Source organism: Dermatophagoides pteronyssinus, unplaced genomic scaffold (assembly GCF_027571235.1).
Source record: "Dermatophagoides pteronyssinus isolate colony J.1.1.1.1 unplaced genomic scaffold, Derpt_VIB-CSIC_2022.12 sq0007, whole genome shotgun sequence".
Lineage (NCBI taxonomy): Eukaryota > Metazoa > Arthropoda > Arachnida > Sarcoptiformes > Pyroglyphidae > Dermatophagoides > Dermatophagoides pteronyssinus.
Window position 1 is genome coordinate 96,577 of NW_027461531.1, and position 26,331 is coordinate 122,907.

Below are 26,331 nucleotides of genomic sequence, written 5' to 3' on the forward strand. Positions count from 1 at the left end.
CAACGACAAAAAAAAAAAAAGTATATAAATGGCGCCGAATCGGTTGGCCAATCGACCATCGAATAATAGTCCATTCTCTTGGTTCCTAAATTGAAAAAAATTATGTATATAGCGTATATAACTGTATTGACACATCACTGAATAATTGTCAGATTTGCTCGATTTCTTTCGAGTTGTTTGCGTCACAGTTTTTTTTTGTGTTGTTGTTTGTATATACGTATGTAAGTTGACAGTTAATCTTGGCAATCATAAGATTAGGTTGTTATTTAATTTAAAAAAAAAACAATATGGATCATCGAATTTGTCCATTAATATTATCATTGACCATCATATTGTTGATAACAAATGATTGCCATGGACGATTCTATGGTCGACCTTTTGTTGATCAAGATCTTGAATCAACTAATCCGATTGATATGGATGATCAATTAGACGCACAAGGACGACTATCATCATCATCATCATCATCGGGAGCCAATGAGCTTTTATATTTGACTTCAAAACATGCTAAAGAAAATCGTGAATGGGCATTACAAGCACAAAAACATCATTTTGATCAACTTTTAGGTCAAGTATCCGGTGTAGCTGCAACTAAAGATTTTCTTTATATATTTCATCGTGGAAATATTACCTGGGATCAAAGGTAAGTTACAAAAATCAAGTTTCAAAGATCCAAAATCCAATTGATTTTTGTTATTCGAAATACTCATAGCTCATTTAATGATGATAATATCTATCAACATCAAGATCGACCTGTCAATGTTGATACAATTGTGGCTGTCGATTTAGAAAATGCTGATGTTATGTTTTCCTGGGGAAAAGATAGGTAAAAAATTTTCTTTTCTTGACAAGAAATACCAATTTGTTACTAAAAATTCATCCTGAAATAGATTTTATCTACCACATGGAATATCGGTCGATCCACAAGGAAATCTTTGGCTTACCGATGTTGCATTACATCAAGCATTTCGTTATAAAAATAATAATTTTGAACAAGCCGATCTAGTACTTGGTGAACGTTTTGTACCTGGTTCGGATTCGAATCATTTCTGTAAACCAACGGTATTATCTTTTAAAATTAAGATTTTATGAAGAAAAAAAAATTATAAATTTTAATTTAATTTTCACACAAAGGATGTCGCTGTTGCATCGACAGGAACAGTATATATTAGTGATGGATATTGTAATTCCCGTATTGTTGTTTTTACTCCGAATGGACATTATGTTACAGAATTTGCAAATAATGGTTAGTAAATTTATAATTTTAGAATCTTTTTTTTTGAAGAATTTGATTTGATTTTTTTTCAGATAATCTACGAACACCACATAGTTTAGCATTATTGGAGAACGAAGATTTAATTTGTGTGGCCGATCGAGGTAAAATTATTAAAATTATTGAATTACCAAAGTTTTAAATGAAATTTTTTCTTTAAAATTCAAATAGAAAATGATCGTATTATGTGCTATAGTGCTGGATTGACTAGTTCAATTTCATCGGATGTTATAAGACGTCCACCTGGTTTATTATTATTTGAATTGGAACAAAGTGAACTTCGAAAAGTATATGCAATAGCTCATTTTGGTTTGTATTTGATGAAAAAAAAGACAAAAAAATCAAAATTTAATCAATTTATTTCTTCATTAAATTAGGTGATGTTATTCTTGCTTTGAATGGTGGTCCACAATCAACAGTTGGTATTTCGATTGATTTAGGCACCGAACAAATAGTGGATGTTTGGTCACCACAAAATGGATCATTTTATGATGCACATGATTTAAGTTTAACACCAAATGGACGAACATTTTTTGTTTGTCAATTATCATCAACATCATCATCGTTAAATAATAATCAATCAAAAATTTTAAAATTTGATCTCGAAGATTATCCAGTATTCATATCGGAATGAAAAAAATATCAATTTCAATTGATCATCATTCAATAAATCATTCAACATTCCTACATTCCCCTTACGAAACATTTTCCCATATTCTTGATCTCTATGATGATGACGATGATGATGATGATGATGATTATCTTGGTTAATTCTTGATATAACCAAAAAAAAAAAAAAGTTTTTAACAAATAAATTACTATCCTTATTATTACTAAAAGAAAAGATTTAAATTCAATCGTATGATAGGAGATGACGCGTGCCAATACAACAAACTTATTTTTTCTTTGAAAAAATTATGAAAAAAAAGAAAAAGAAAGGGTCTCAATTGGCTTTGACCCAACTGTCTTTGTTTATTTAATTTTAACCGGTCAAGTTATATCAATGTAAAAAGAAGTAAAAAAAACAGCAGCTGCTATAGTATTTTGTTTTTTTTTCTTTCAAGCCATTGAACTGACCATAAATGCCCATAGGGGTATTTTCATAGTCATCATAATCGTCGTGCGCCAAACGTCTGGTCCAAACGTTTCAACTACGTATATTACAATTGTTCTGGAATAATTCTTCTTATCTGCAGATGTAAGACATCTGCCCTTGTTGTCAGTTGTTGTTAATATTTAGTTTTGTTTTTTTTGCAAATGACCTCAATGGATTTTCTTTTCTTCACTCTGTACCTTATGTTTAGAATTTAATTCAAAAATTAGATTGAAGAAGGAAAAAAAATTGTCTTGAAAAGTTCATCTTTCACTATTATTATATAAACAAATCTGCATCTTGTTTCCAAGTGATGGTGGTGTAATCCAAAATAAACATTTTGGAGGTCATGGTATTGGCTGGGTTTTACGCGCCAAAAAAAATTGAACCAATTTTTTTTGTTGCTGAACCAATCCAAACAATTTTGGCGCCAAAAACAAGCCATATCTCTATTTCAATGATATGTGTGTGTGTGTGTGAACAATGAACACGTGCTGATCCATCCGGTACGTACCCAACGATGATGATGATGAGAAAATTTTACCCACACACAACTGTGGCCATAGGGAACGATTGAAAAAAACAAACACCGACCATTATGGGAAGAAATTGAAGTGAGAGAGAAAAAAAAACGGAAAACATTATATGGAACAGTCAGGATACCTGATCATCAGGATGGATGTATTTCTCACGATAATAATAATAACAAAAAGTACCCATTGTGTGTGTGTTTTACCTGTATTTTGTAAGTGTGTGTGGGTCGATACCATACCTTACCATATCACCCTATTGCTCTACATTTATAGTCTTGCCATTTGTTTGTTTGGTTTTTTGACATTATTATTATTTGCATACACGCACCTATACAGAAGATTTTGAACAGAAGATTTTATTTTTATTTTTGGCGCCAAAATTAAAATAAAAAAAAACTCTACCTTTTTTTAGGGCAGGTGTTTATGTTTTTTTCTCACACACACACACAAACAAACACCAGAAAAAAAGGAACTGATTCCTTTCACGAGAACAGAAGTGATTTGAATTCATATCCAAATGATGATGACCATTTGGCTTTTATCGTTTGAATTTTTTTTTCAAAATGAAATTTGATTGATCATATCCTAATGAAACAAAATGACCTCTATCATTATCATTAACTCTTTATGTACCTAAATAGAAAATAGATAATGATGATGATGAGTAATTAGTTGCTTTGTTCTATTTTTTCCTGCACGAGATCGTAATCAATGAACCGAATCGATTTTTAAAATTGCTGTTGCTGTTGTTGTCGATACGAATGGACACAAAACAATTCAATTTCAGTCTCAAAAAGGCCAATATCATCCTAGCAACAACAACAACAACAAACGGATGTTGTTAAATAAATCAAGAATAATAAAAAAAAGGAAGATGATTCGACAGATATTATCATTTATTTGTCGGTTTTTTTTGCTTGCTTCTCTCATTGTGTTTTTCTATTCGTTGAATGACCTTTGTCCTTTTATTCCTAAAAGTGTAACACTAGTAGTAGTATACAATGACCGTAATGGACAGAACTTTCTTGACGATCCGCGGATTGACCGGACGATGATGGTGTTATTATATTGTCAACAACAACAACAATAACAGAAAATCTTGAAGACATTCAAAGACAGATGGCCTGTTTTTTTGCTTTCGATTTTTGTTTTTGTTGTTGCTTTTCATAATATGTTCCGCTATTTGATCGACTTTTTTTTTCTTCTTCTCCGGCCTTTTCAAACATCTGTCATACACACGAATATGATTAGAGCAAACAAAAATAAAACCTAAACACAGGAAACATTGTGAAAGTTGTGAAATGTAAAATTATGAATATTCTTTTATTTTAATTGACAAAAAAAAAGTTTTTTGTTTTGTTTTGTTTTGAATAATGAAATTACCTTTGACCTTTGATTTAAACAATCAAGTTTTATTGTTTTCGATGTCTTTTGGCCAAATATAATAGTAATATTCTATGATAGACACACTCTACATCCTCTCTCTTATTCTCGCTCTCATTGTTGATGATCATCAGAAAATCTTTCAACCATAAACCTCAAAAGAGATTCATTTTGAAAACAACAAATGGTCAAGGTTCAGTTAATTTGATGATGGTCATTATCATCAATGAGAAAAAAAATACACCGACAAGAAATCGAAAGGAAATGGAACAATTTGGATGGGAAATTTCCCGAAATTTTTTTTATATTTTAAAAATTTAAAAACAAACCAACAGACAAAAGTTTTTTTTTTTGATAATGATTGCCTGAAAACCATAAACCACAAAATATTTATCTCTGAAAAAAAACAAACAAAAAAAAAAAATGGATGAAAGAATGAAAGAAAGAATCAGGTTAGTAGCTGTATTATTGTGTGTGTGGTGTATGTTTTTCTTTCCAAATTATCAGTGTAATTATGAATAGAAAGAAAGAGAGAGAAAAACAATTATTACAATGATAATGATGACATAATAATATTTTTTTTCATTTAAATTAGATATTAGTCATTGACTAGGGATGGAAGGGAAAAAAGAAATAGAAGATTTAGATCATTTTAGTGTTTGTATGTTTTGTTGTTTGCGTTTGTTTCTTGAAATATATCAATAATAAATGAATGAAATTATATAAATATGAGATTCATTTGAAATGATTATTATGGATGAAATGAAATGAAATGAATGAATGAATTTTTTCATAATAGATAACATTAATAAAATAGGAAATATATTCTGTAATGTGATATTAATAGTAATAAAGTGTTTGTGTGTTTGAATTTGAAAAAAAGAAGAAAATTTCGAGTGGTAAGAAGGGCTGGGATGATGAAATGAAAATTTGTTGAATTTTGTTGAAAGAATTGTACTCATTAGGTTGAATGAATGAATTAATGAAAAAAATGGTGCCAGAAATTTTAAATCATCACAAAAACTTCAATCGATTTCGATTTGTATTGTATCATTTTACGTTTAAGTTGCACGTTTTTTTCCCGATGATGATGACGACGATGACGACGAGCTAGTTGTTGATGATGTTGGTGATTGCGATGTTGAACATTCAATGACCGTAATCTCTTTAGTAGTCTGTTCTGATGATAATGATGATGTTGAACTTGAAACAATCTTTGATTTAGGATCATCATAATCATCTTTTGATGATGATGTTTGTTCCAATCGTGGATGTTTTATTTTCAACATTTTTGAATACTCAGAATGTTTGGATTCTTCCTCGGATGATTCCACTGTAGAGATTGGTCGTTTTTGTTTCGATTCATATTCACCAATATCAATACTTTTAGCTGTAGCAGCCTTTGATGATGATGATGTCGTTGTCGTTATTGTTGATAATGATCGTGCTTTACATCGTACCGGTAACATGCCTACATATATGATATGATCCAAAAATGACAAGAGGGAAAATAAGATGAAAAAAAAACAAAATTAGAAAATTTTCAATTAAATCGATTTTTTTATAAAAATTCTCCATTCTAATTTGATTGATGATTGTATTTAATGGCTAAAAACACTTTCAATATTTCAATATCATGGATCTTGAATAACTCTACAGTGAAAAAATTATCTTTTTCTCAAAAAATTGACGTGTGCCTCTCTTGATATTAATTTAACATTTGTAAACAGATTGCTAGCAAACAAAGAGGCTACACATATCAAATCATTGGATCCATTTTGATTATCTGAAAAATGATAATATTCATTCATTTTCAAAATCGATCAATATCATAGGTGTGTGTGTGACACATTACTAACGAAAAAACCCTCTCAACTCTAACACTTTATCAAATTGATGATAATAATAAATAAGATATATTTTTACAACATACCCATTAAAGATGTTTGTTTAGTCATGCTTGTCGTAGGAATAGTTAAACCACCGGAAGATTTAGTTTTTGATGTTGATTGAATTGATGATTCAATCGGTTGTTGTTGAATGACTGGTTCCCAACGAAAACGATGACCAGGACTATCCGGTAATGGTGATCCACGTTCAAAATCAAAATTATATCTTTCACGTTGTTGTCGTTGAATTTGTTCGATTTGTTCTGAAAGCCAATCGGTACTTGATGTTTCCGTTGTTGAAGATGCTGCCGTTTGAAATAATCTTCGACGTACTGATTGTAATTGACGAGTTTCGATGTGATGAGATGATGATGCTGCTGTCGTTTCGGTAAAAGTTGTCCGAATTTGATGTGATGTGCCGGCAATATCGGCTGCCGATGTTGTTGCTACTGTTGGCATTGATGTGGTTATAATTATGGGAGATGATAAGGATGTTGCTAATGTTGTTGCTACTTCTTCTTCTTGTTCGATATTTTCCAATTCTTCAGATGGTAATATTGGTATTGATGATGATGATGAAGATGATGATCGGAATCCGGTACCACGACGACGTGATTGGTGATGATGATCACTATTACTATCACCACTGTTATTATCAAAGGACATGACACGATGCGATCTTCCATTATGGCCATTATTATATTTTGATGACAATGATGTTGATGATGAACGAATCGATTCCAATATGATTGATGATGCAGTACGATCGATTGATCGACGTGAATAACAAATAGACGAAGACATTATTATCGGATATAATTTAACACTCATATTAATGCGATTTTTCAACAAAACAAAAAACAAAAATAGAGAATATTTTTCAGATAAAGATTAGGAAAAAAAATTGGTCAAGAAAAAATAAAAAATGACGAAATACTATAAGGCACTAAATTTTCAAAGAACTTTTTTTCGCGAATAATGACCCAACTCAAAGCACTGTCGAATATCGAATGAAATGAATGAACCAGGTGTACACACAAACATACAAAACACAAGTCGAACTTCTCTTCCATCCATAATTTTTTTTTTTTTTTTTAAATACAAAATAAAACAGTAAAAGCAAGTTTGAATTGTAAAAGTCCATCCCACTCAACATTACACACACGCATAAAAATTGTATCAAAAAAAAAAATATTGGGTTAAAATGAAAAACGCATGCACAAAATTCCAAAACATATATACTACCATCTAGTGTTTAAAAATTGAAATTGAAATTTTGAAATATGGACGACAAGGTCCATTTGATGTGTGTGTGCTTGAATATATTCTTTGATTTCACAACAATTTGTTTATTCAAGGGAAAAGAAAAACAGACCAAAATAAGATTAGCTTACCTGTTGTTGATGCCGATACTTCGAGGCATTATCCATGTAGATTCCTGATAACATTCCAAATTGGGCGTTATTTTTTTTGTTTGTTTGGTTTTTTGAGATTAAATCGACTTACTGATCCAAAATGATTTAAAGATGTTTAGCAAGGGAAAACTAAAAAAAAAAATTTCTAATTAATAAAAAAAAATTATTGATGATGCATTAGATTTGTCATTTGTAAATTGAAAATTACACACACTTTAGTCGATCTTCATAATGTTGTTTGGATTCTTTTTTTTTTTGTTCGTCGCTTATGTTGAAACAAAATATATCGAAGATGGATAAAGTGAAAAAAACAAAAGAAAAACAAAAATGGGCAATGGTAATCCAATATTAAATAAAATTTTTTGTTTTTTTTTTTTGGTTTTGTGGTTTTGTTTGATGATGATAAAAAAGAAAGAAAGAAAGGATATTGATTATGTGATGATGATGAATTAAACAACAATCAAAAAAAAAAAAACGGTCGGGGAATTTTGGGGGCAAAGAACAATGGAAAAAATATTCCACCCGACCAACCAACAAATCCGTTTATTTTTTATTTTTTTTGTTGTTTTTTGTTGCTTATTGATGAAACATTTTCTTTTTATTTTCAAATATTGATGATATATATCAAATTTCAAACGAAATCAAACAAAACATATCCCCAATTTGTATTAAAATAATTGAATTGAATCGATGTTGACGATTTGATGATGATAATGATGATGATACAGGTCGCTATGTCAATAAAAAACAGGTGAAAGGGAAAAAGGTCCAGGTATTTTTTGTTTTGTTTTGTTTGTTTGATTCGTGTCACATCACTTGAATAAAATTCAAAATGAATTCTCCAACGGAATTTTTTCGTTTGTTTGTTTGTTACTTTTCAAATTTGACCAGATTTTCAAATCTTTACACATAAAATAGTGGTGGATATATGCGCGCCCATCATTCATTATTATACATGATTATGGTTAGAAAAAAAATCCGTTGGAGAATATCAAAAAAAAACAGGCGGCAACAGAAAAATTGAATAATAATAATGATCGGCGCCGTCTCTGTTATTGTCATCAATACTTGTTGCTAATGCTTCGCCTGTAACATCATACGCCTTGATCGGTAGTAGCATCATTATCAGGCTAACAAAATTCAAATTTTCAAATTTAAATATAAACTAAGCATTATGATTGGTTAGATTTGAAATTCTTGGGCTGTGATGATAGATAATCTGGTTGACTTGGCGTCCGCCTAATTTCAGTTATCAATTTTTTTTCTGGTTTCTTTTTCCAACGGTCGTTTTTGTTTGTTTGTTTGAAATTTCGTGGTTATTATTATAAGTTTGCTACCGAGCAAAATCCAAACATAAATTGGATGTTTAGAATTGTTTGAAAAAAATGAATAAATGTGAAAAGTTTGAATAAATTTTCCTTCATTTATCCATCCGAATCCAGAAATCCCAATCAATGTCAATTATCGATCAAAATCTAGCTATATAATTAAACTAATTAGGAACAAATCAAAATAAAAATGATGACCTGACATGACACCTGTTCACTTGATGAACATTATTATCGCTGACAGCAGGTGTGCAAATTGATTAAAAAAAGCTGGTAAGCTTGAAATTTGATTCGCAAAACAAATTATTTCTTCGACAATCAAAGCTTTCAAAAACCGGGCATTTTGATTCGATCAGTGTATAAACTAGATGTTTATTTATGCCTGATGCAATTGAATAACTTGCATTAGATAAACATTGTACACGTGTATGTTTTTTGATTATTATTATTGGAATTTTTATTTGTTAAAAATTTATTTAAATGATGATTGAAAATCGATTCGATTACGAATTTCATACGATTGTTTTGGCCGGTGGCCGTGGTAGTCGAATGAACCATATTTTACATGGTCGACCAAAATGTTTGCTACCAATAGCCAATAGACCAATGATTCAATATTCATTGGAATTGCTGCAACGACATAATATTTTAGGTTTGAAAATAAATAAATCTGGATTTTCGTTACTTATCGATCGATTTATATCGATACAGAGGCTTTTATTATCGTTTTAGACAATGAAGAGCATCAAATTAAAAATGCAGTTGCCGCTCTCGGTTTGGATATTCAATTAAGATTCATTACGATACCTCATACTGAAGATTATGCTACGGCCGATAGTTTGCGTGCCATTCATAAGCAAGAAAAGTTAACTAAAGATATTCTTCTTGTTTCGTGCGATCTTGTAGCCGATATTGATCTGGATCGATTTATTGAACTTTATCGGCTTGGAAATTCCACTTTTCTTTGTGCCTTTTCTTCTCAGTTATACCCAAAAGAAAATCTAATGCCAGCCATCAAATTGAGTGATAATAAAGGTAAACGGTTAATGGAATTCTAAGAAGGAACTCAATAGATTTTATTTTTACAAAATAGAATTCGATTATGTTGGTCTGGATGGAAATGATTTAAATCGGTTAGTTTTCTACGAACCCGATGCTATGTTGAATGATTCAATACCATTGAAACGTTCGATTTTTAAATCATGTCCATACTTACAGCTGAGAACCGATCTAATTGATTCGCATATTTATCTTTTTCGCAATTGGATACTCGATTATCTCAAACATGAAACGTAAGTTTATCTTGTTCCATGCAACGATTAACTAATTTTTAAAATTATATTAGTGGTATTCGATCTATTAAATTTGACCTGTTACCATCGTTGGTTAGAAAGCAATTTCGACGTCTAAATTCGAATCGATCAACTGAATCAAGTCGATCGTATGAAAACGATGAACAAACCAAAAAGTCAAAACATATTATCGATTTCATTCGTACGCCAGAATTGGAATGTTATATGGCCAGAATAAATCTAAAAATATGTGATAATGATGAACAAGAAGAATCATCATTATCATCGATCAATTGTGGAGCTCTCATTGTCAACACTGGTCATTTAGTTCGAGTGAATAATTTAACCGGATTTTGTGAGGCTAATCGATTTCTAGTTGATCAGAAATCCACACATTCACAAAATCGAGGATCATTGGTCAGTAATAGTTCAAAATTGGGTGTTAAAACTTTGCTAAAACGAACAGTTATTGGCAACAATTGTACTATTGGTGATAATTGTCAATTTACAAATTGTATTATACAAGATAATGTTACGATCGAAAACAATTGTAAATTGATCAATTCGGTTGTCTGTTCCGAAGCTCATATAGAGGAAAATGTTTTGCTTGAAAATTGTCTAGTGAGTCCAAGATATCGAGTGATTGAACAAAGTCGTTATCGGAATGAATCATTAATACAAGAAATGCTCGATTTGATTTGATCGAATAAGTAAATCTATTATTTGTAATATGACTTTTTTCTCTTTTAAATAATAATATTAATTGTGACAAAAAAAAAACAATTCAGAATTGTGAGCCACAATACGTTGGTGTAATTGTTAATCAACCGGTTATTTAGAGGTGTTTTTTCCATTTTTTAGGCCGAAATTGACCTGGCTTCGGGTAAGAATGTTTCCCAACATTCAATCAATGCCTCCTGTGTTTGTAACAAGGATTCCATGTATTTGAGAAAATTGTTACGAAAATCTCGTAAACGACTGATGTCAAAACGTTCGAATTCCTGTTTGATCGTTTCGGATATTTTTTCGAAATCTTCCTTTGCTTTTTCTGAACGTTCTTGAAGCTTTAGAAGATTAGAGAAAAAAAACATTACAAAAACGAAAAATTTTTCAATCAAAAATACACTTACATCACGAATTTCATCATCAATTTGCGGTGATGTAGGACGTTCATTTTTCAATGTTAATTCTAGTTTTGCTTTTGATTCTTGTTTTCGAGTTAAAGTTTGTTCCAAAGTGGTCAGATTTTGGAAACATTTTACACGTTCATGGAATGCTTCACGTACAGCTCCAATCATGCCTATATAATCGCGTAATAATTCGGATAGATAAAGAAAATCATGATTTGCCTGTGTTTCATAAATTTTCTCCACTTTTTCATGTGTTGCAGCCAAATGTGATAGCGCACACGACAATGATACATTGTTTTCATCATGACCGATCAATGCAGTTCCTTTACCCAGAACGCCCAATGATGTTGATAATTCTTTTCGATTATAGATCAACAATTCAACGGCTGCATATAATTTACGAAATTGAGTGTCCAATATTTCAATTTGTTGTTGTTTCGATTCGAACCACTAAAAATATATTCGTATGACAAATGAAAACATATAAATAGATTATAATCAATTAATTAAGATTGAAATGGCTCAAAAGAATCAACAAATATAAAGAAAAACCTTAATTTCTTCGAAGCTGTTACAAAGATTCTGGATTTCGAGGACAGCATGAAATGAAAGTTACAGACAGTTATGACATTAAAAATTATTGAACAGCAATCAATAAAGACAAAGACAAATCCATTTTGATTAAAGCTTACCGGATCAGATTCTTCCATACGGAATGTCATTTTACTGACTGTATCGCCAAAGAGAGAAAACATTCTTTTCAAACCGGCACCACTTAAAGCCGATGTAGATGTTGATCGAGGCAATTCTGTGTCAAGTTCGAGAAATTCACGAAAATCTGGATCAGAACAAAGAACCGGATGTTCAGCAGTACGTTGAAGGTAACGTTCTAAAGCAGCACGGCGTTTAGCAAGAAAATCCATGGAATGAATTGAATCATCTTTAGCCATTTTGACTTTGGCCGTTCCAACGGCTGACTTAGCCGGTGGTGGTGGTATGATTCGGCCTGATGGACCATGTTTCACTGATAGTTTTGAGTGAAGACCAAGAAAATCTGAGAAACGTCGATTTACAGTCATAGATTGACGACGAAAATAAGGCAAAGTAGTTCTGGTACTGACAGAATAGACCACATATGATCCCATTCCATCGCCTATTTTTTGTGGTTCAGCAATAGTGATCGTTATTTGACTAGGCGTTATAACAGCCGGTTGTTGTGAAGATTTAGTGGTCGCTGCTGTTACAATTGGCTGTGGTAATTCCGCCTGATGTGATTCAATTGGTACCGTTTCTAGTGGTTTCATTCCTGCAATTCCGGTAGTTGTGGGCTCTTTTTTCAAATTATCATCAATTTCTTTAACGGAAGATTGATCTTCTTTATCAAATTTTGAATCATTCAAATCGATTGTATTCATCTCCGATTCTAATGTATTCAAAATCGAAGAATGTTGTGGAATGGATGAATTTTGTGTAGGTGGTGTTGGTATTGCACCATTACTTATTTCTTTAGGTTCAGAATCTGTTTGTTGATCGTCATCATCAAGATTAATATCAGCCATTGCTGTAACAGGTGGCGGTTGAACCACAGGTTCTTCATGATTTAATTTCTGTTCTGTCTTAGCTGGTTGCTGTTCAAATAATTATTTAAAATTTTAAAGAAATCAATTCGATTTTTTTTAAATCATTTCAAACAAAACAAACCTCGTAGGCTGAAGCAAACAAATCTTCATCATCATCTGAAACTGTGGACAAAGGATCATTATGTTTGGCAACAGATTCGGACATGGTGGTGGGAATTTTTTTTTTGTTGTAAATATTGTTTTTTCAAAAATAAAACAAATAATCTCCGAAGAATTTGCAACAAATTGATTGATTTGAACTGTTATGGTTTTTAAATGAATCAAATAAAATAGAATGGGATAGAAACAACTCCCACAAATTATAACGTATTTGAAATTTATAAATCGATTTTAATGGATAGAAAAAAAAATATTTGTTGCTGCCATTCAATATATATAATCATCAATCGTTGAATGGGAGTATGAACATGAAACAAAAATGGTTATTAAAAAAAAAAATCATCCAATATTGGTGAGCTCAGCTGAGGACTCGTCACAGAAAAAAAACAGCAAAAATATAAAAGTATACACTGTTCATAAAATACGTTTTTATTAGATTTCAATTATTAAATGTCATAAGGACAAATTGAAAAATTATTAATGAGGTGAATTATGATTTTCTGGATACCAAAAATAAATTCGTATCGAATTTTTTCTATCAATATGAACATCTTGATAATGTTTAGCCATTATACAGCCAGCAATACCATAGGCTAATGTTGGTATACCAAATTGTAAACATTTAATAAATGTATAGAAAATATCCTGAATATAAAGGTCTTCTAAAGGTCGACGGCTACAATGATATTTAATATATGGCCAACAACCTAATCTTAGTATATGATAATTATGTCCATCAACTGACCAATTAAAATGTGACCAACCAAATTGATCATTTAAAATTGAATGATATGGAATAAAAAATGCCGTCCAATAAGGATAATGTGATTGTCGTAAATGTTCTGTCAATACTTTTGATGCTAATGGTCGATTAATGTTTATGAAGCCAAGTTTACGACCAATCCAAATAAAGGGTCCATATCTTGTACGAGGCATTTTATTGAAATTTAAATTTAAAAAAAAACCAAACGGAACAGGTATCGACACGTGTAAGCCTCGTTCTGTTGACGTGTGTTGGAACCACACGTTACCCGCATTACTTTAGTTATATGATAACACGCGCAAGCGTGTACCAGGTTTGGCCTATTCTCTTTCATAACGAAAGAGTTGACATTGATAGTCTCAAGAAGAAATAGAGCTCAGGAACTGAATCCATCTCAGCCCGAATAACATCAACCTAAGACAATCATAGCATTTAGTTTAAAATACGGACACTTGATGCCCAAAAAACTGCCAATGGCCGAGGACTTTCCACGAAGAATATCTAAATTATCTTCGAAGCGAGTCAAGAGCGACACCTGAACCAAACAAACATAAATAATTATGACTTCAATGACTTTTATAGTAGTCACATATGACTGTAGGAATTCATTACAGTTTAAGAAAATCTTTTTATTTTATAAATGTTGAGATAATTTCATCTGAAAATTTTTAAAAATCAATTTTTCATTTATGAAAAATAAATTTTTTGTATAAAATTTTTTAGAAAAAAATATGCTTGCAATAAAAATTCTTCGGAAATTTTTAGACATTATTCAATTGAATGTCCGGATGTAGGATGGCAACAGGAAACATTCGTCAATGAAAAATATAATATCAGAGGATGGGCATCAGAAAAAACAAAAACATCCGAAGAACCTACTGTATAACAATGATAATGATAATCGTGAGTTACATTAGCATAATGTGAATTGAATTGAGATAGAGATAGAGAGCGAAAGGCCAACTGTTGCTGGCGGCAGCTGTTGTTGGATTGTTTCACATTTGTTGCTGAATTTTGAGCCCGATTACACACAATTGATTTTGAAAATAAAATGTCTTCGGGTAATTCATTGAAAAATGCTGAAAATATTTTATCACAACAACCATCGTCTAATCAACAACAACAACAACAACAATTTCAAAGTCATGATATCGGTATTCGTATTCAGAAAAAATTATTGGGCCGTATGATGTCAAACAAAACAATGGCCAAAACATTGATCGATTCAGATTCGGCACGATTAATGGATAATTTACATAAACTTTGTAAATTATATTGTCGACAAGAAAATCTATCAGCTTCCAAAGAAACTGCTGACAAAGTTGTAAAATATTTAATGAAGGTAAAATTCTATTTGAATTTGTTGATATATTGAATAATTCAAATACAATTCGGTTTAGATAACAATAAAAGTTGCCATTTTGATAATGAATCATCAATTGGATAATGATGAAATGTTTCGTATGACAAAAATTCAACGCTCAATTCGATCGATCCTTATGACAATCGTATCATTTCATGAAGTAGATTTTAGTTATGATTGTCAATATCTACAAAAACAGATGCAAACATGTTGCACTGAACTTAAACAATTGATACGATCACATTTAAGCGATAAATCTCAACGACGAATTGATTTTGTATTCGATTTTCTTGGTTGTTCAGAATTTCTTGATCGTTTTTTTACTACAACCGATCCAAATGATGGAACATGGTTCGAATTAAAATCATCTATTGTTAAAGATATAAATCATTTGTTGGAAAGAAAAAACTGGTGATTGATGAGAAAAAAAAACATTGTACATATATGGGTAAATTATTATATCGGTATTATTCATTAATTTAACAATGAAAAAAATAATGAATTAAATGATCAATTTCATAACAAGTGAACAAGATTTTTTAGATCCGAAATAGGATTATTATTGTCCATTTGTTGATTGACTTTTTTCTTCAAACGTCGATTCAATGGTCGTTCATATAGGCCATTGGTGATGAGATATTCTTTGCTTTGGTGAGTAACAGCTCCCTTATTCAATTGATAATCACATATGGTTCGTAATGGTCGTGTTAAACGATCATGGATCGATGGATCATGTTCTAAGCGCGATAAAAGAATTGCAGCAGCCTCTACTGTTGATAAACATGTTTCGGTTGGTTGTGTTCGAATCACATATTGTGATCGACCGGTTGATTCTAATTTAATACAACGTAATGAATGTAGAAATGAATTGCAATTAAATAAAACACGAGCTTGATGCCATGTACCATCCAATATAATCACATTGAATCCATTATTACGATTATCAGGATCATTTGATTGAATACCTTCGATACCCAATGATTCGGCCATTGGTGATGGATACAACAATATGGTTTCACGTTGTTCAATCAATTTGAATAGTTGTGGAAATTTTTTCAATGGAAATCTTTTTCCATTAAAAAGATGATAATTAGTATCCGGAATGCTTAGTTCCAAGATTTTTGTTGTACGAAGACAACGTTTTAATTCGTTGGGATGTTGTAATATAATCAAATGGTTTTGCAATTGTGATATCGGATCAATATCCGAACAAAAACATACTGGTTGTGGTCGCCTGTAACAAGTGTTAATTTTGAATAAAAATGAAAATGTTTGATTAGTCTCAATCAAAATAAACTTACTGGCATTGTGGACAGATGCTTCTTTTGGTTGGAGGTTCGACAAGCATATCAGACATATCGAATAAAAATTGTTCATCATCATCATCATCATCATTTTCTACATTATTATGATTTTGCATTCTTTTTTAAGATAATTGAACTAAAATAATTAAACTATAAATTTTTTAAAAAAATCTGTAAATACTGTTGGATTTATCTTTCGAAAAAAAAAGTTTTAAAATTTGAAAAATGGAATTATAAAATGATTATTAAATCGGGCATCGGCGGCAATGTTGCATTGTTGACATGTCCGTTACGTATCTTATGAATAGAATCGGTTATTTTATTTGGTTTTGCATGTGACGTCTGTTTAATATATTTTGGATCATCGCGTCAGCATAACAAAGAATTATATTAATTATTGTGCCGGTAAATTTGGATCGAAAATAATTAATAATCATATCGTGAAATGCTGACAATCAGTATTCCATACTATTGTTAATATATCGTCAAGATTTCGTATTAATTAATTCATTCAAAGTGATAGAAAATAGAATAGAATTTAAAAGAATGCTGAATTCGATCCACCGATTACAGCCTTCTATTTTGGCATTTTTGTTATTTTCGTTTTTATTTTTATTTAAATGGTCCGAACAATCGTCACATTCATCTTCATCAAAATCTGTTAAAATTCTTTTGCAATCAAAATGGTCGCAAACACCCATGTATTTGGAAGTTGCAGAATTTCTGGCCGAAGAAAATCAAGATTTTTATTGGCGTTATCTCGATGATCTTCAAACAGAGCTATCGGCAACCGAATCGGTTTCAGGAAATTGGTCGAATGCATATCAACAATATCAATCCAGTTTACGATTAGCATCAAAACTTTTACGATCAGAACCAAAATTATCCATATTGAAATTTGCTTTATCATTACGGTCTTATTCACCGCGAGTGATCGCATTTAAAAATATTATTGAAGATATTCATGCTTCAACAGATGGAAATCAGCTTCAAAAATGTAATGGTCCATTCATCGAATTGAGCGTACCAATCGATGATCAAGATTGGCCAAGATATGTTTGCCATAATGGTGATGATATTGTTAAGGCTATAGATAGTATGATTGACTATGTTAAATCTGACAATGTGAAACAACTTTCTCATCCGCTTATTTATTCGGTGGATCATATTTATCCAGGACGATATTCGTCTATAGAAGCTTCACCACGTTCCATAACAGTAATCTTTTACGCTACAATTGGTTCTAAATCATTCTTTCGTTTACATAAACTGATTAAACAACAAATCGATCAAGGTAAACCAATTCGATACATTATTCGTCATAATCCGAATCCGGCAAAAACTCGTGTTGCTTTATCCGGCTATGGAGTAGAATTGGCAATCAAATCGACCGAATACAAAGCACAAGATGATACTCGAGTTCGTGGAGAAGTAGTCAAATCAAGCAATCAACAATGGAAAGATGATTTGGAACAATCAAAACCAGATGAGGTAGCTGGATTTATTTTTTCCAAATTAAAAGCAAGCAATGTTGCCTTATCGAATAAACTCAATGAATTTCGTGATCATCTAATGGATCAGGAAAAAGAGATAGCCACATTAAAAGTTTGGGAATTACAGGAAATTAGTTTGCAAGCAGTGACAAAAGTTCTTTCAGTACAAAAAGAAAAAGCATTGTCAGTGTTGAGAGATATTTCACAAAATTTTCCCAGTGTAGCTCGATCATTGGTCAAGATACATGTTGAACCGGAATTGAAACGAGAAATTGCTTGGAATCAAAATTATTTCTATCAAAATCTTAATTTAGCTACATCGGATACAGCTTTATTTATCAATGGTCTTTATCATGATATGGATTCAGCAGATGTGTTTACATTGTTGGATGCAATGAAACATGAATATTATACTGTATCAAAATTACATACTTTATTGAATGGTGATAATGATCGAATAAAAAAATTAAATGCTGCATGGGAACGTGGACAACAACAACAATTAGATTTTCAGATAGATTTTCGTGATGGTTCTGTTCTTTATATCAATGATATTGAAAATGATCGAATGTATAGAAGTTGGCCAAGTTCGTTGCAGGAAATGTTACGACCAACATATCCAGGAATATTACGTAATATTCGTCGTAATATGTATCATTTAATATTGATTTTGGATCCTAGCCGTAAAGAATCATTCGATATGTTAAGAATGGCTGAATCATTTTATATACACAAAGCTCCTGTAAGAATTGGTTTAGTTTTTGATGTTAATAATAATCAAACGATCAATGGTTATCAAGATGCTGGTGTTGCATGTCTTGAAGCTTACAATTATATATCGCAACATAAAAGTTCATATGAAGCATTATCTTTCATAACCGATGTTATAGCCTATGCTACATCAAAATCTGTTCGTGATCTAGAACCTGATGATATTGTAAATCATTTTAAATCAAAAATTTCAAAATCCGAAGCAGATGATGTTTTTGGTGAAGATTCAAGCTATGATATAGGAAGAAAATTATCACGAGATTTTCTCGATCGTACCGGTCTTGAACATGGACCAAAAGCAATGATGAACGGTGTTCTTCTTAAAGACACTCATCTACAAGCTGATTATTTCGAAGAAGCAGTGCTCAGTGAAATAATGCGTCAAAGTTCACAGTTTCAGAAAGCAATTTATAAAGCAGAAATAACAGATGAAGATGATATTCTTGAATGGCTTATGTCAAAGAAAACTGTAATGACTCGTTTGAATAGGGTAATTTTTGGTCTTGATCAATCCAATCAGAAACGAGTTGAAGCACATAAATATTTGGAACTGACATCTGGTCGAGTTTTATCAAAACAAGATAATGATGATGGAAGCACATATTTTGGAGCAAACATTAACGATCTACAAACGACAATTTTTTCTCAATTAAAATACATTAACAGTAAAAAAGATTGCAATCCAGTTACTGTTTGGTTGGTATCAGATTTTCTTACATACGATTCTCGTCAAATACTTCGTGCCGGTCTAAATCATTTACGAGAAAATAGTCGTTATATGCGATTATCATTGGTTTATGCTGATCATAATCATGTAACACGAGTATTGGAATCTGCATCAAGTACAATCACAAGTTCAACACAATTATTATCGTTTTTGACTAAAGTTGCTGTCCTAGAACATGATGATTGGGATGCAAATATTGAACAAATTGGTCAACTTATTTCGGATGAATATCGAAAAGCATTTTTCGAACGTCATTCGGTGCTCAAACAGAATTCGAATGCTGCGCCATTTCCTTTACATCAGGCAATTGCTTCTCGATTGTTTGGAATATCTTCATCGGATAATTTGGCACTTTTATTGAATGGAAAAATATACAAAGTACCCGTACATTCCTCTGATAAAAAACTTACTTTCAATGAAGAAGATTTTGGTCTTATGGAACGATATGCACAGAATTTTTGGTCGGAAAAAATCACGAATACATTGACTGATGATGAACGTGGTGCTGGAACACGAAAATGTTCGGATCTAGTTTTACGTATTTGTTCGGTATTATTGTCAAAACCATCTTTATCATCAGGAAGTTCTGCCTATAAACAACGTTATGAAATAAACAATGTTCGTGATGAGCATAGTGTTTTGATACTTGAACCTCGACATCCAAATGAACCATTTATTGAATTAACGGCCATATTAGATCCTTTGACTAGGTAAGTCTGATTGGTAAGCTATTTATATATTGATCTATTTATAATTCAAAATATTTATCATTGAATAGAGGTGCACAGAAAATTTCACCCATTTTGTCTACTTTTTATGAAGTTTTCAATGCACGTGTAAAGATTCATTTTAATGCTGTGGAAAAACATTCCGATATGCCATTAAAATTATTCTATCGTTTTGTTTTGGATCAAGAACCTCGATTTGATTTTTCTACTGGATCGATTATAAATCCGGTAGCAATGTTCAAATCGATGCCAAAATCACCTTTGTTTACGCTTGGAATGGCCGTACCTGAAAATTGGATGGTTGAAGCTGTGGATGCAATTTATGATTTGGATAATATTCACTTAGCACAGGTTGATTCGAATATAGTCGGTGCAGTATTCGAATTGGAACATTTACTTGTTGAAGGTCATTGTTTTGAACAATCATCCGGTAGTCCTCCTAGAGGATTACAATTTACATTGGGTACAAAAACTATACCTACAATGTACGATACAATTGTTATGGCAAATCTTGGATATTTTCAATTAAAAGCATCACCAGGTATATGGTTGCTTAGTTTACGTCAAGGTCGTTCGACTGATATCTATACAATTGTATCGCATGATGGTACCGATCAGGTGGCCAATACAACCGAAGTTATACCTATTGTCAGTTCATTTCGATCGTTGGTAATCAAAATTCGTGTGAATAAAAAACCAGGAAAACAAAATGAAGAATTATTATATGATTCGGATGAAAGTTCGTCTGATGATCAAAGTGGTGGCTGGTTTTCCGGTTGGAATTCAGAGAAATCTACACGACAAAATTCAGGCGATAAAAGCAAAGAATTATCTGGTGAAGATGAAGATTCGAAAAGAATCAATATATTTTCACTCGCTTCGGGTCATCTTTATGAACGATTATTACGAATCATGATGATCAGTGTATTGAAAAATACTCAAACACCAGTAAAATTTTGGTTCTTAAAAAACTATCTATCACCACAATTCAAACAAATACTGCCTCATATGGCTAATAGATATGGATTCGAATATGAATTGGTACAATATAAATGGCCACGATGGTTACATCAACAAACTGAAAAACAACGTATTATTTGGGGCTATAAAATCTTATTCCTCGATGTACTGTTTCCGTTAGATGTTAAAAAAATTATATTTGTCGATGCTGATCAGGTTGTTCGTGCCGATCTTCGTGAACTTCGTGATCTTGATCTTGAAGGTGCACCTTATGGTTATACACCATTCTGTGATTCACGTAAAGATATGGATGGTTTCCGTTTTTGGAAATCCGGTTACTGGGCTACACATTTACATGGTCGTAAATATCATATTAGTGCCTTGTATGTTGTAGATTTGCAGAAATTTCGTCGTATTGCTGCTGGTGATCGTCTTCGTGGTCAATATCAAGGTCTAAGTCAAGATCCTAATAGTTTATCTAATCTTGATCAAGATCTACCTAATAATATGATACATCAGGTATGAAAGATGAAATTTTTATCCCCTTTAAAAATTTTTTTTGTTTTTTTTAGGTCGCCATAAAATCACTTCCACAAGAATGGCTATGGTGTGAAACATGGTGTGATGATACATCTAAAAAAGAGGCCAAAACTATTGATCTTTGCAATAATCCTAAAACCAAAGAGCCAAAATTAACCAGCGCTAGACGTATTGTTGCTGAATGGGAAGATTATGATCTTGAACTAAAAAAATTTCTAGAACAATTACAACAAAATTTCACACAAAATGATGATCGAACGGAATTTTCTACTGATGATAAATCTGATGTTATTATTACTGATAAATCCGTACATTCGCAACATCAAGAGCTATGATCAAATAGCGATGACTGAGATATTTGTAATTTTTTTTTCTGTTTGTAAAATCTTGAAAGAAAAAATTAATTTAGAAATTAAATGATACAATTGAATAATTAAATTACGCTTCGCTTTGTTCAATTATTTTTTTTTTTAATATGGTCATATCAAAAAAAGATCAGACCATTCATTCGATTTTTTGCGCATGATATTAATGTTTAGTGAATGTTTTTGTTGTATATTTAACTCCGCCCAATCAGCCGATATAATCATTCGTTTTAAAAACTATTTGCGCATGTTTGGTAAAAATCACGCCATATATATTTTTTTTTCATTAATTTAGTAATGATGTTTGACGCATAAAATGTTCTTCATAAAATGTTGGATGATAATATAACATCGATCGATCTTCGATGATTAACCTAACCATAAAAGTGTTTTTGTTAAAGTTCCGATCAGACTTTTATTTTATCATCATTAATATTTAAAAATTTCAATGTTTTTGTTTTTTTTTATTCTCAAAAAATCATCACCTGATTTCTGTTGTGTCTTTAGTAAATAATGGTAAAGGATTTTTATAGTGATTTCTTTTTCGATAATTTAACAAAAAAAAAAATCTTGTTCATTTTTTTTTTATATTTAGCCAAAATGGATCGACAATCACAACAACAACTTCAATTGGATTTATTTAATTTGAATGATGATTTTTTAGATCAAAATCTTTCATCAATAATAATGGGTGATGACCATAATCCTATGGAATTTGATCCTACTATATTGTTACAAGATGAAAATTTTGATGAATTATTTGATAATATTAGTTTGACTGAAACAACTATTTCAAATCAACTACCGCAACAGAAAAATGGTGTAATAAATAATGACGATCTTGGTGCGATAATGCAAGATTTGTCCGAAAATTCAACACTGAGCAATCAGGATTCGTTTCTTTTATCTCAACAGCAATCAACATCGCCTAATTTGCAACAGAATTTCAATCAACAACAATTTCAGTTGAATTCTTTGGCCAATTCGAATCAACAATTTCAAGTTTTTCCGCAACAACAATCACAGAATATTGATGCTAATATTTCTAAAAATGTTCCATTTACATTCGGACAGCAATCACAACAAGATGCTAAGTTTAAGTTTTCTATGCCATTCAATATTCCACCTGAACAAAAGCCTATTCCACAACAACCGCAAACCAAAGTACAGATTGTAAAGCCGACTACAATACTTCAACCGAAAAATTCTCCGCAACAACTACCTGTTCAACCAGCTCAACAACTTCACATTGGAATCACTGAGAATGGACAAACTATAGTATATCAATTACCGACAGCTGCTCAGCCAAGTCCGGCCGTCGTACAAATAAAAGCCGAGCCTCATGAATTGATTCAACAAACTCAAATTCAACCCGCTCAGCCAGTACTAATTCAATCAACCAATGGCCCATTATTTACATATCGCTTAGCTGGTGCCGGAACTTCTAGTTCTTTCGCTACCTCTACGCCAGTACTCATACAACCAGCGACTACGGCAGCACAAACGCAACAACAACCCATCAAAACCGAAATAATTGACAATGGAAAAATATCTATTCAACCGTTTATGAACAATAATGATTCGATGAATATATCGCAACAAATATCAAATCAAACTAATCCTCCACCGGAAAAACGTTCAGCACATAATGCAATCGAAAAACGTTATCGTTCTTCTATCAATGACAAAATACTTGAATTAAAAACAATTATTGCCGGACCAGATGCTAAACTAAAGAAAGCTGTAATCTTACGAAAAGTGATTGAATATATTCATTTTCTTCAAAAACGGAATCAATTGCTCGAAAAAGAAGTTAATGCATTGAAAAAGCAACTGGAAATAGCTGGTCTTTCTTCATCATCATCAACAGATATCAATCAACAATTGCCACCCATGCCTAACTTTACGAATAATACCAGTTTTCCAACTTCACCTGGATCCGTATCATCCTCATCATCATCCTCTTTGTCTCCTGCATCTTCACCATCAGGGTTTCAAAAGCCGCCGACACCACCAAGTTTCTATCGTGATCCATCACGTCTCATGTGTTTTGCTTTGATTTTAACAGTAGTGACTTATAATCCATTGGGAAGCGTTGTTGAAAAATCTTCTTCATTGGTCAATTACGAATCAAATCATGTTGGTCGAACAATATTAAGTTTCATGTCCGATTATGATACCACAAGTAACACATCTTTTTGGATGAAAGCTTTTAATTTTACCATTGCCGATCTATTCATCTGGTTGGTTAATGTTGTTGTTTGTTATCGAATCATTCAAATGGCCTATCATAAATCGCATGCTAACAGCGATAACCAACAACATCGTCGATTAAATTATGATCATAAAGTTCATAATCAAAGTCTGTCAAAAGGAAATCAAGCATTACGTGATGGTGATATTGGTCGTGCTACAGGCTATTATCAACAAGCATTGAAAGAAATAAGCGGAAAATCAGTTCCAATAGATTCGGTTATAAGTCAACTTTATTGGATTGTACGTGCAATGATCATTTTGTATTTTAACGAAACAATCGCATTTATTCGATCATTTTTACCAACATCAAGCATAAATGACGGTAAATTATGTACATTTTGTGGATCATCCGAATGTGATCAGATAATAGGTCAGCGAATTGTATGCTATTTGTATGGTCGTTTGACTATGCTTACATTGTTGAAAAGTCAAGGTCGTCCATCATTACTGTCTTATGTTTATGCATTAACCGGAATCAATGAATCATTTAGATTTGATCAGAATCATGAAGATGGAAAATGCCAGCGTTCAATGGCCTATTTATTGACGGCAATTTTGTTCAAACCACAACACAATCTATTTGCCAGATATTTTTGGCACAAATCATATGCTACAGCTTATTCGACTAAATTGTCTCAGGAACAATTTTTATTGCGTCCATTGGGTCGCCGTTATTTCATGAAACCTTATCTACATTGGTCTTATGCATTTGATAAACCATCAATTTTCATTGAAACCAAATCAATCGTTACATCGATGATGGCGTTTATCGCTGCTAAATATCGAAAATATTTAATTAAAAAATGTATATTGACCATGATGAATCCTAGAAATGGTGTCAATATCAAGCTACGCGAATCTGAGACACCAACGATTAGCAAAACTGGTAAAATGGAACAAATCCCTTTAATAGATTTGATTGATGAACTCGCAAAAAATTCCGAACAATTTGGTGATGAAACATCTCTTTGGTGGTCGCAAGTGATTCGTATTGGATTTTATTGGCTTACTGGAAATGATCGAAAGGCTGTTGAAATCAAAGGTCGATTTCCATCAACATTACGTAACAATTTACTCGCTTTGTCATTAATGTTTGCTAGTTGTTTGAAAAAATATGTTTCTATCGGAAAACATCCTAAACGTTGGAATTCGATTAAACAAATTGGTCATTTTCTTCAGTTATTAGATCGAGCTTCTTATGAATTGCGAAAATCTTTCGAATCCAATTCGAATTCTATCAATGGTGATGCATGTGATGATTGTCATGTTCAATTGGTCGAAGCATTTCAATTACTTGCACTTGATTGGATTTTATCAAGTCGAGTAAGACTGTGGCAACACTTTCAATCATTGTCGAATCAAGAAAAAGATCAACGTGGTAATAAAGAGAAACAATTATTGGTCATTCGTAATTATTCAATATCAGCGTTTGGTCAAGATTTGAAAGTGCTACGATATTTATCGCAATCGATGATGAGTTCAGCTCGTACTAAACTGTATTACTATGAAGGCGTATATCGATTAATTAGTGGTGCCAGCCCATTCGAAGCTCAACTTTTGTTTGGACGAGCACTTCGAAAAAGACATTGTGGTCAAAAATCACAAAAACTTATTTGTTCGCCAGGCTCACAGGATGAATCACCATCATCATTAAGCGATATTGATGATTATGCTCGATCATTACAGATGAGTGCAACATATATGCCTGATCAATATTTCATTAGTACCGGTGAACGTCGTGGATTAATTCAAGAGATCAATTCAATACGTAACCAATATGGCAGTTTTAAACGTCTTATTGTTTCATAATGTTTTAATGTATCATATATTTAAAATTTTTTTTTTTTGGATTTTCATTTATTCTTTTTATTTTTAATTCCTAATAAACACAACACAAATAAATTATGTCCATCAAATAAATCGAAATTGATTATCATTTACATTTACAAAGGGCGAATATATTTTTTTTTAAGTTTTTCCATTTTG

General features: G+C 31.8%; 9 protein-coding genes across 12 annotated transcripts; 5 read left to right on the forward strand and 4 right to left on the reverse strand.

Annotated features, from left to right (window-relative positions):
- The first annotated feature begins 170 nt into the window (after positions 1-170).
- Pal2 (Peptidyl-alpha-hydroxyglycine-alpha-amidating lyase 2) lies at positions 171-2,038 on the forward strand. The gene is made up of 7 exons (XM_027350149.2): positions 171-643; positions 713-826; positions 891-1,062; positions 1,135-1,246; positions 1,309-1,377; positions 1,445-1,582; positions 1,651-2,038. The coding sequence occupies exons 1-7, from the start codon at positions 288-290 to the stop codon at positions 1,905-1,907; spliced, it is 1,218 nt and encodes a 405-aa protein (XP_027205950.2). The 5' UTR covers positions 171-287; the 3' UTR covers positions 1,908-2,038.
- A 2,578-nt stretch (positions 2,039-4,616) lies between these two features.
- LOC113799511 (uncharacterized) lies at positions 4,617-7,724 on the reverse strand. Of its 3 annotated transcripts, XM_027350152.2 has the most exons (4): positions 7,678-7,724; positions 7,566-7,609; positions 6,216-6,850; positions 4,617-5,753 (listed from the first exon to the last, which is right to left on the reverse strand). In XM_027350152.2, the coding sequence occupies exons 2-4, from the start codon at positions 7,592-7,594 to the stop codon at positions 5,344-5,346; spliced, it is 1,074 nt and encodes a 357-aa protein (XP_027205953.2). In that variant the 5' UTR covers positions 7,595-7,609; positions 7,678-7,724; the 3' UTR covers positions 4,617-5,343. The 3 variants fall into 3 exon arrangements, with proteins under 3 accessions (XP_027205953.2, XP_027205952.2, XP_075676755.1); XM_075820640.1 differs by having other exon boundaries at positions 4,618-5,753; positions 7,566-7,723; XM_027350151.2 differs by lacking the exons at positions 7,566-7,609; positions 7,678-7,724 and having other exon boundaries at positions 6,216-7,261.
- A 1,235-nt stretch (positions 7,725-8,959) lies between these two features.
- eIF2Bgamma (eukaryotic translation initiation factor 2B subunit gamma) lies at positions 8,960-10,935 on the forward strand. Its single transcript, XM_027350141.2, has 4 exons — positions 8,960-9,566; positions 9,626-9,949; positions 10,008-10,206; positions 10,260-10,935. Exons 1-4 carry the CDS (start codon positions 9,395-9,397, stop codon positions 10,906-10,908), a joined length of 1,344 nt encoding a protein of 447 aa, XP_027205942.2. The 5' UTR covers positions 8,960-9,394; the 3' UTR covers positions 10,909-10,935.
- On the reverse strand, positions 10,899-13,341 carry Snx1 (sorting nexin 1). 2 transcript variants are annotated; one of them, XM_027350134.2, is made up of 5 exons: positions 13,038-13,341; positions 12,029-12,964; positions 11,889-11,918; positions 11,337-11,786; positions 10,899-11,270 (listed from the first exon to the last, which is right to left on the reverse strand). In XM_027350134.2, the coding sequence occupies exons 1-5, from the start codon at positions 13,119-13,121 to the stop codon at positions 11,064-11,066; spliced, it is 1,707 nt and encodes a 568-aa protein (XP_027205935.2). In that variant the 5' UTR covers positions 13,122-13,341; the 3' UTR covers positions 10,899-11,063. The 2 variants fall into 2 exon arrangements, with proteins under 2 accessions (XP_027205935.2, XP_027205937.2); XM_027350136.2 differs by lacking the exon at positions 11,889-11,918.
- Positions 13,342-13,473: 132 nt separating this feature from the next.
- Positions 13,474-14,011, reverse strand: LOC113799535 (uncharacterized protein C15orf61 homolog). The gene has a single exon (XM_027350178.2). It carries the CDS (start codon positions 14,009-14,011, stop codon positions 13,553-13,555), a length of 459 nt encoding a protein of 152 aa, XP_027205979.2. The 3' UTR covers positions 13,474-13,552.
- Positions 14,012-14,889: 878 nt separating this feature from the next.
- On the forward strand, positions 14,890-16,118 carry sigmar (Tumor necrosis factor alpha-induced protein 8-like protein sigmar). The gene is made up of 2 exons (XM_027350173.2): positions 14,890-15,180; positions 15,239-16,118. Exons 1-2 carry the CDS (start codon positions 14,890-14,892, stop codon positions 15,614-15,616), a joined length of 669 nt encoding a protein of 222 aa, XP_027205974.1. The 3' UTR covers positions 15,617-16,118.
- On the reverse strand, positions 15,645-16,828 carry Dtwd2 (DTW domain containing 2). The gene is made up of 2 exons (XM_027350169.2): positions 16,503-16,828; positions 15,645-16,435 (listed from the first exon to the last, which is right to left on the reverse strand). Exons 1-2 carry the CDS (start codon positions 16,619-16,621, stop codon positions 15,718-15,720), a joined length of 837 nt encoding a protein of 278 aa, XP_027205970.1. The 5' UTR covers positions 16,622-16,828; the 3' UTR covers positions 15,645-15,717.
- Positions 16,829-16,892: 64 nt separating this feature from the next.
- Positions 16,893-22,162, forward strand: Uggt (UDP-glucose-glycoprotein glucosyltransferase). Its single transcript, XM_027350101.2, has 3 exons — positions 16,893-20,206; positions 20,275-21,703; positions 21,757-22,162. Exons 1-3 carry the CDS (start codon positions 17,052-17,054, stop codon positions 22,057-22,059), a joined length of 4,887 nt encoding a protein of 1,628 aa, XP_027205902.2. The 5' UTR covers positions 16,893-17,051; the 3' UTR covers positions 22,060-22,162.
- A 614-nt stretch (positions 22,163-22,776) lies between these two features.
- Positions 22,777-26,154, forward strand: SREBP (Sterol regulatory element binding protein). The gene has a single exon (XM_027350103.2). It carries the CDS (start codon positions 22,777-22,779, stop codon positions 26,152-26,154), a length of 3,378 nt encoding a protein of 1,125 aa, XP_027205904.2.
- The last annotated feature ends 177 nt before the right edge of the window (positions 26,155-26,331 follow it).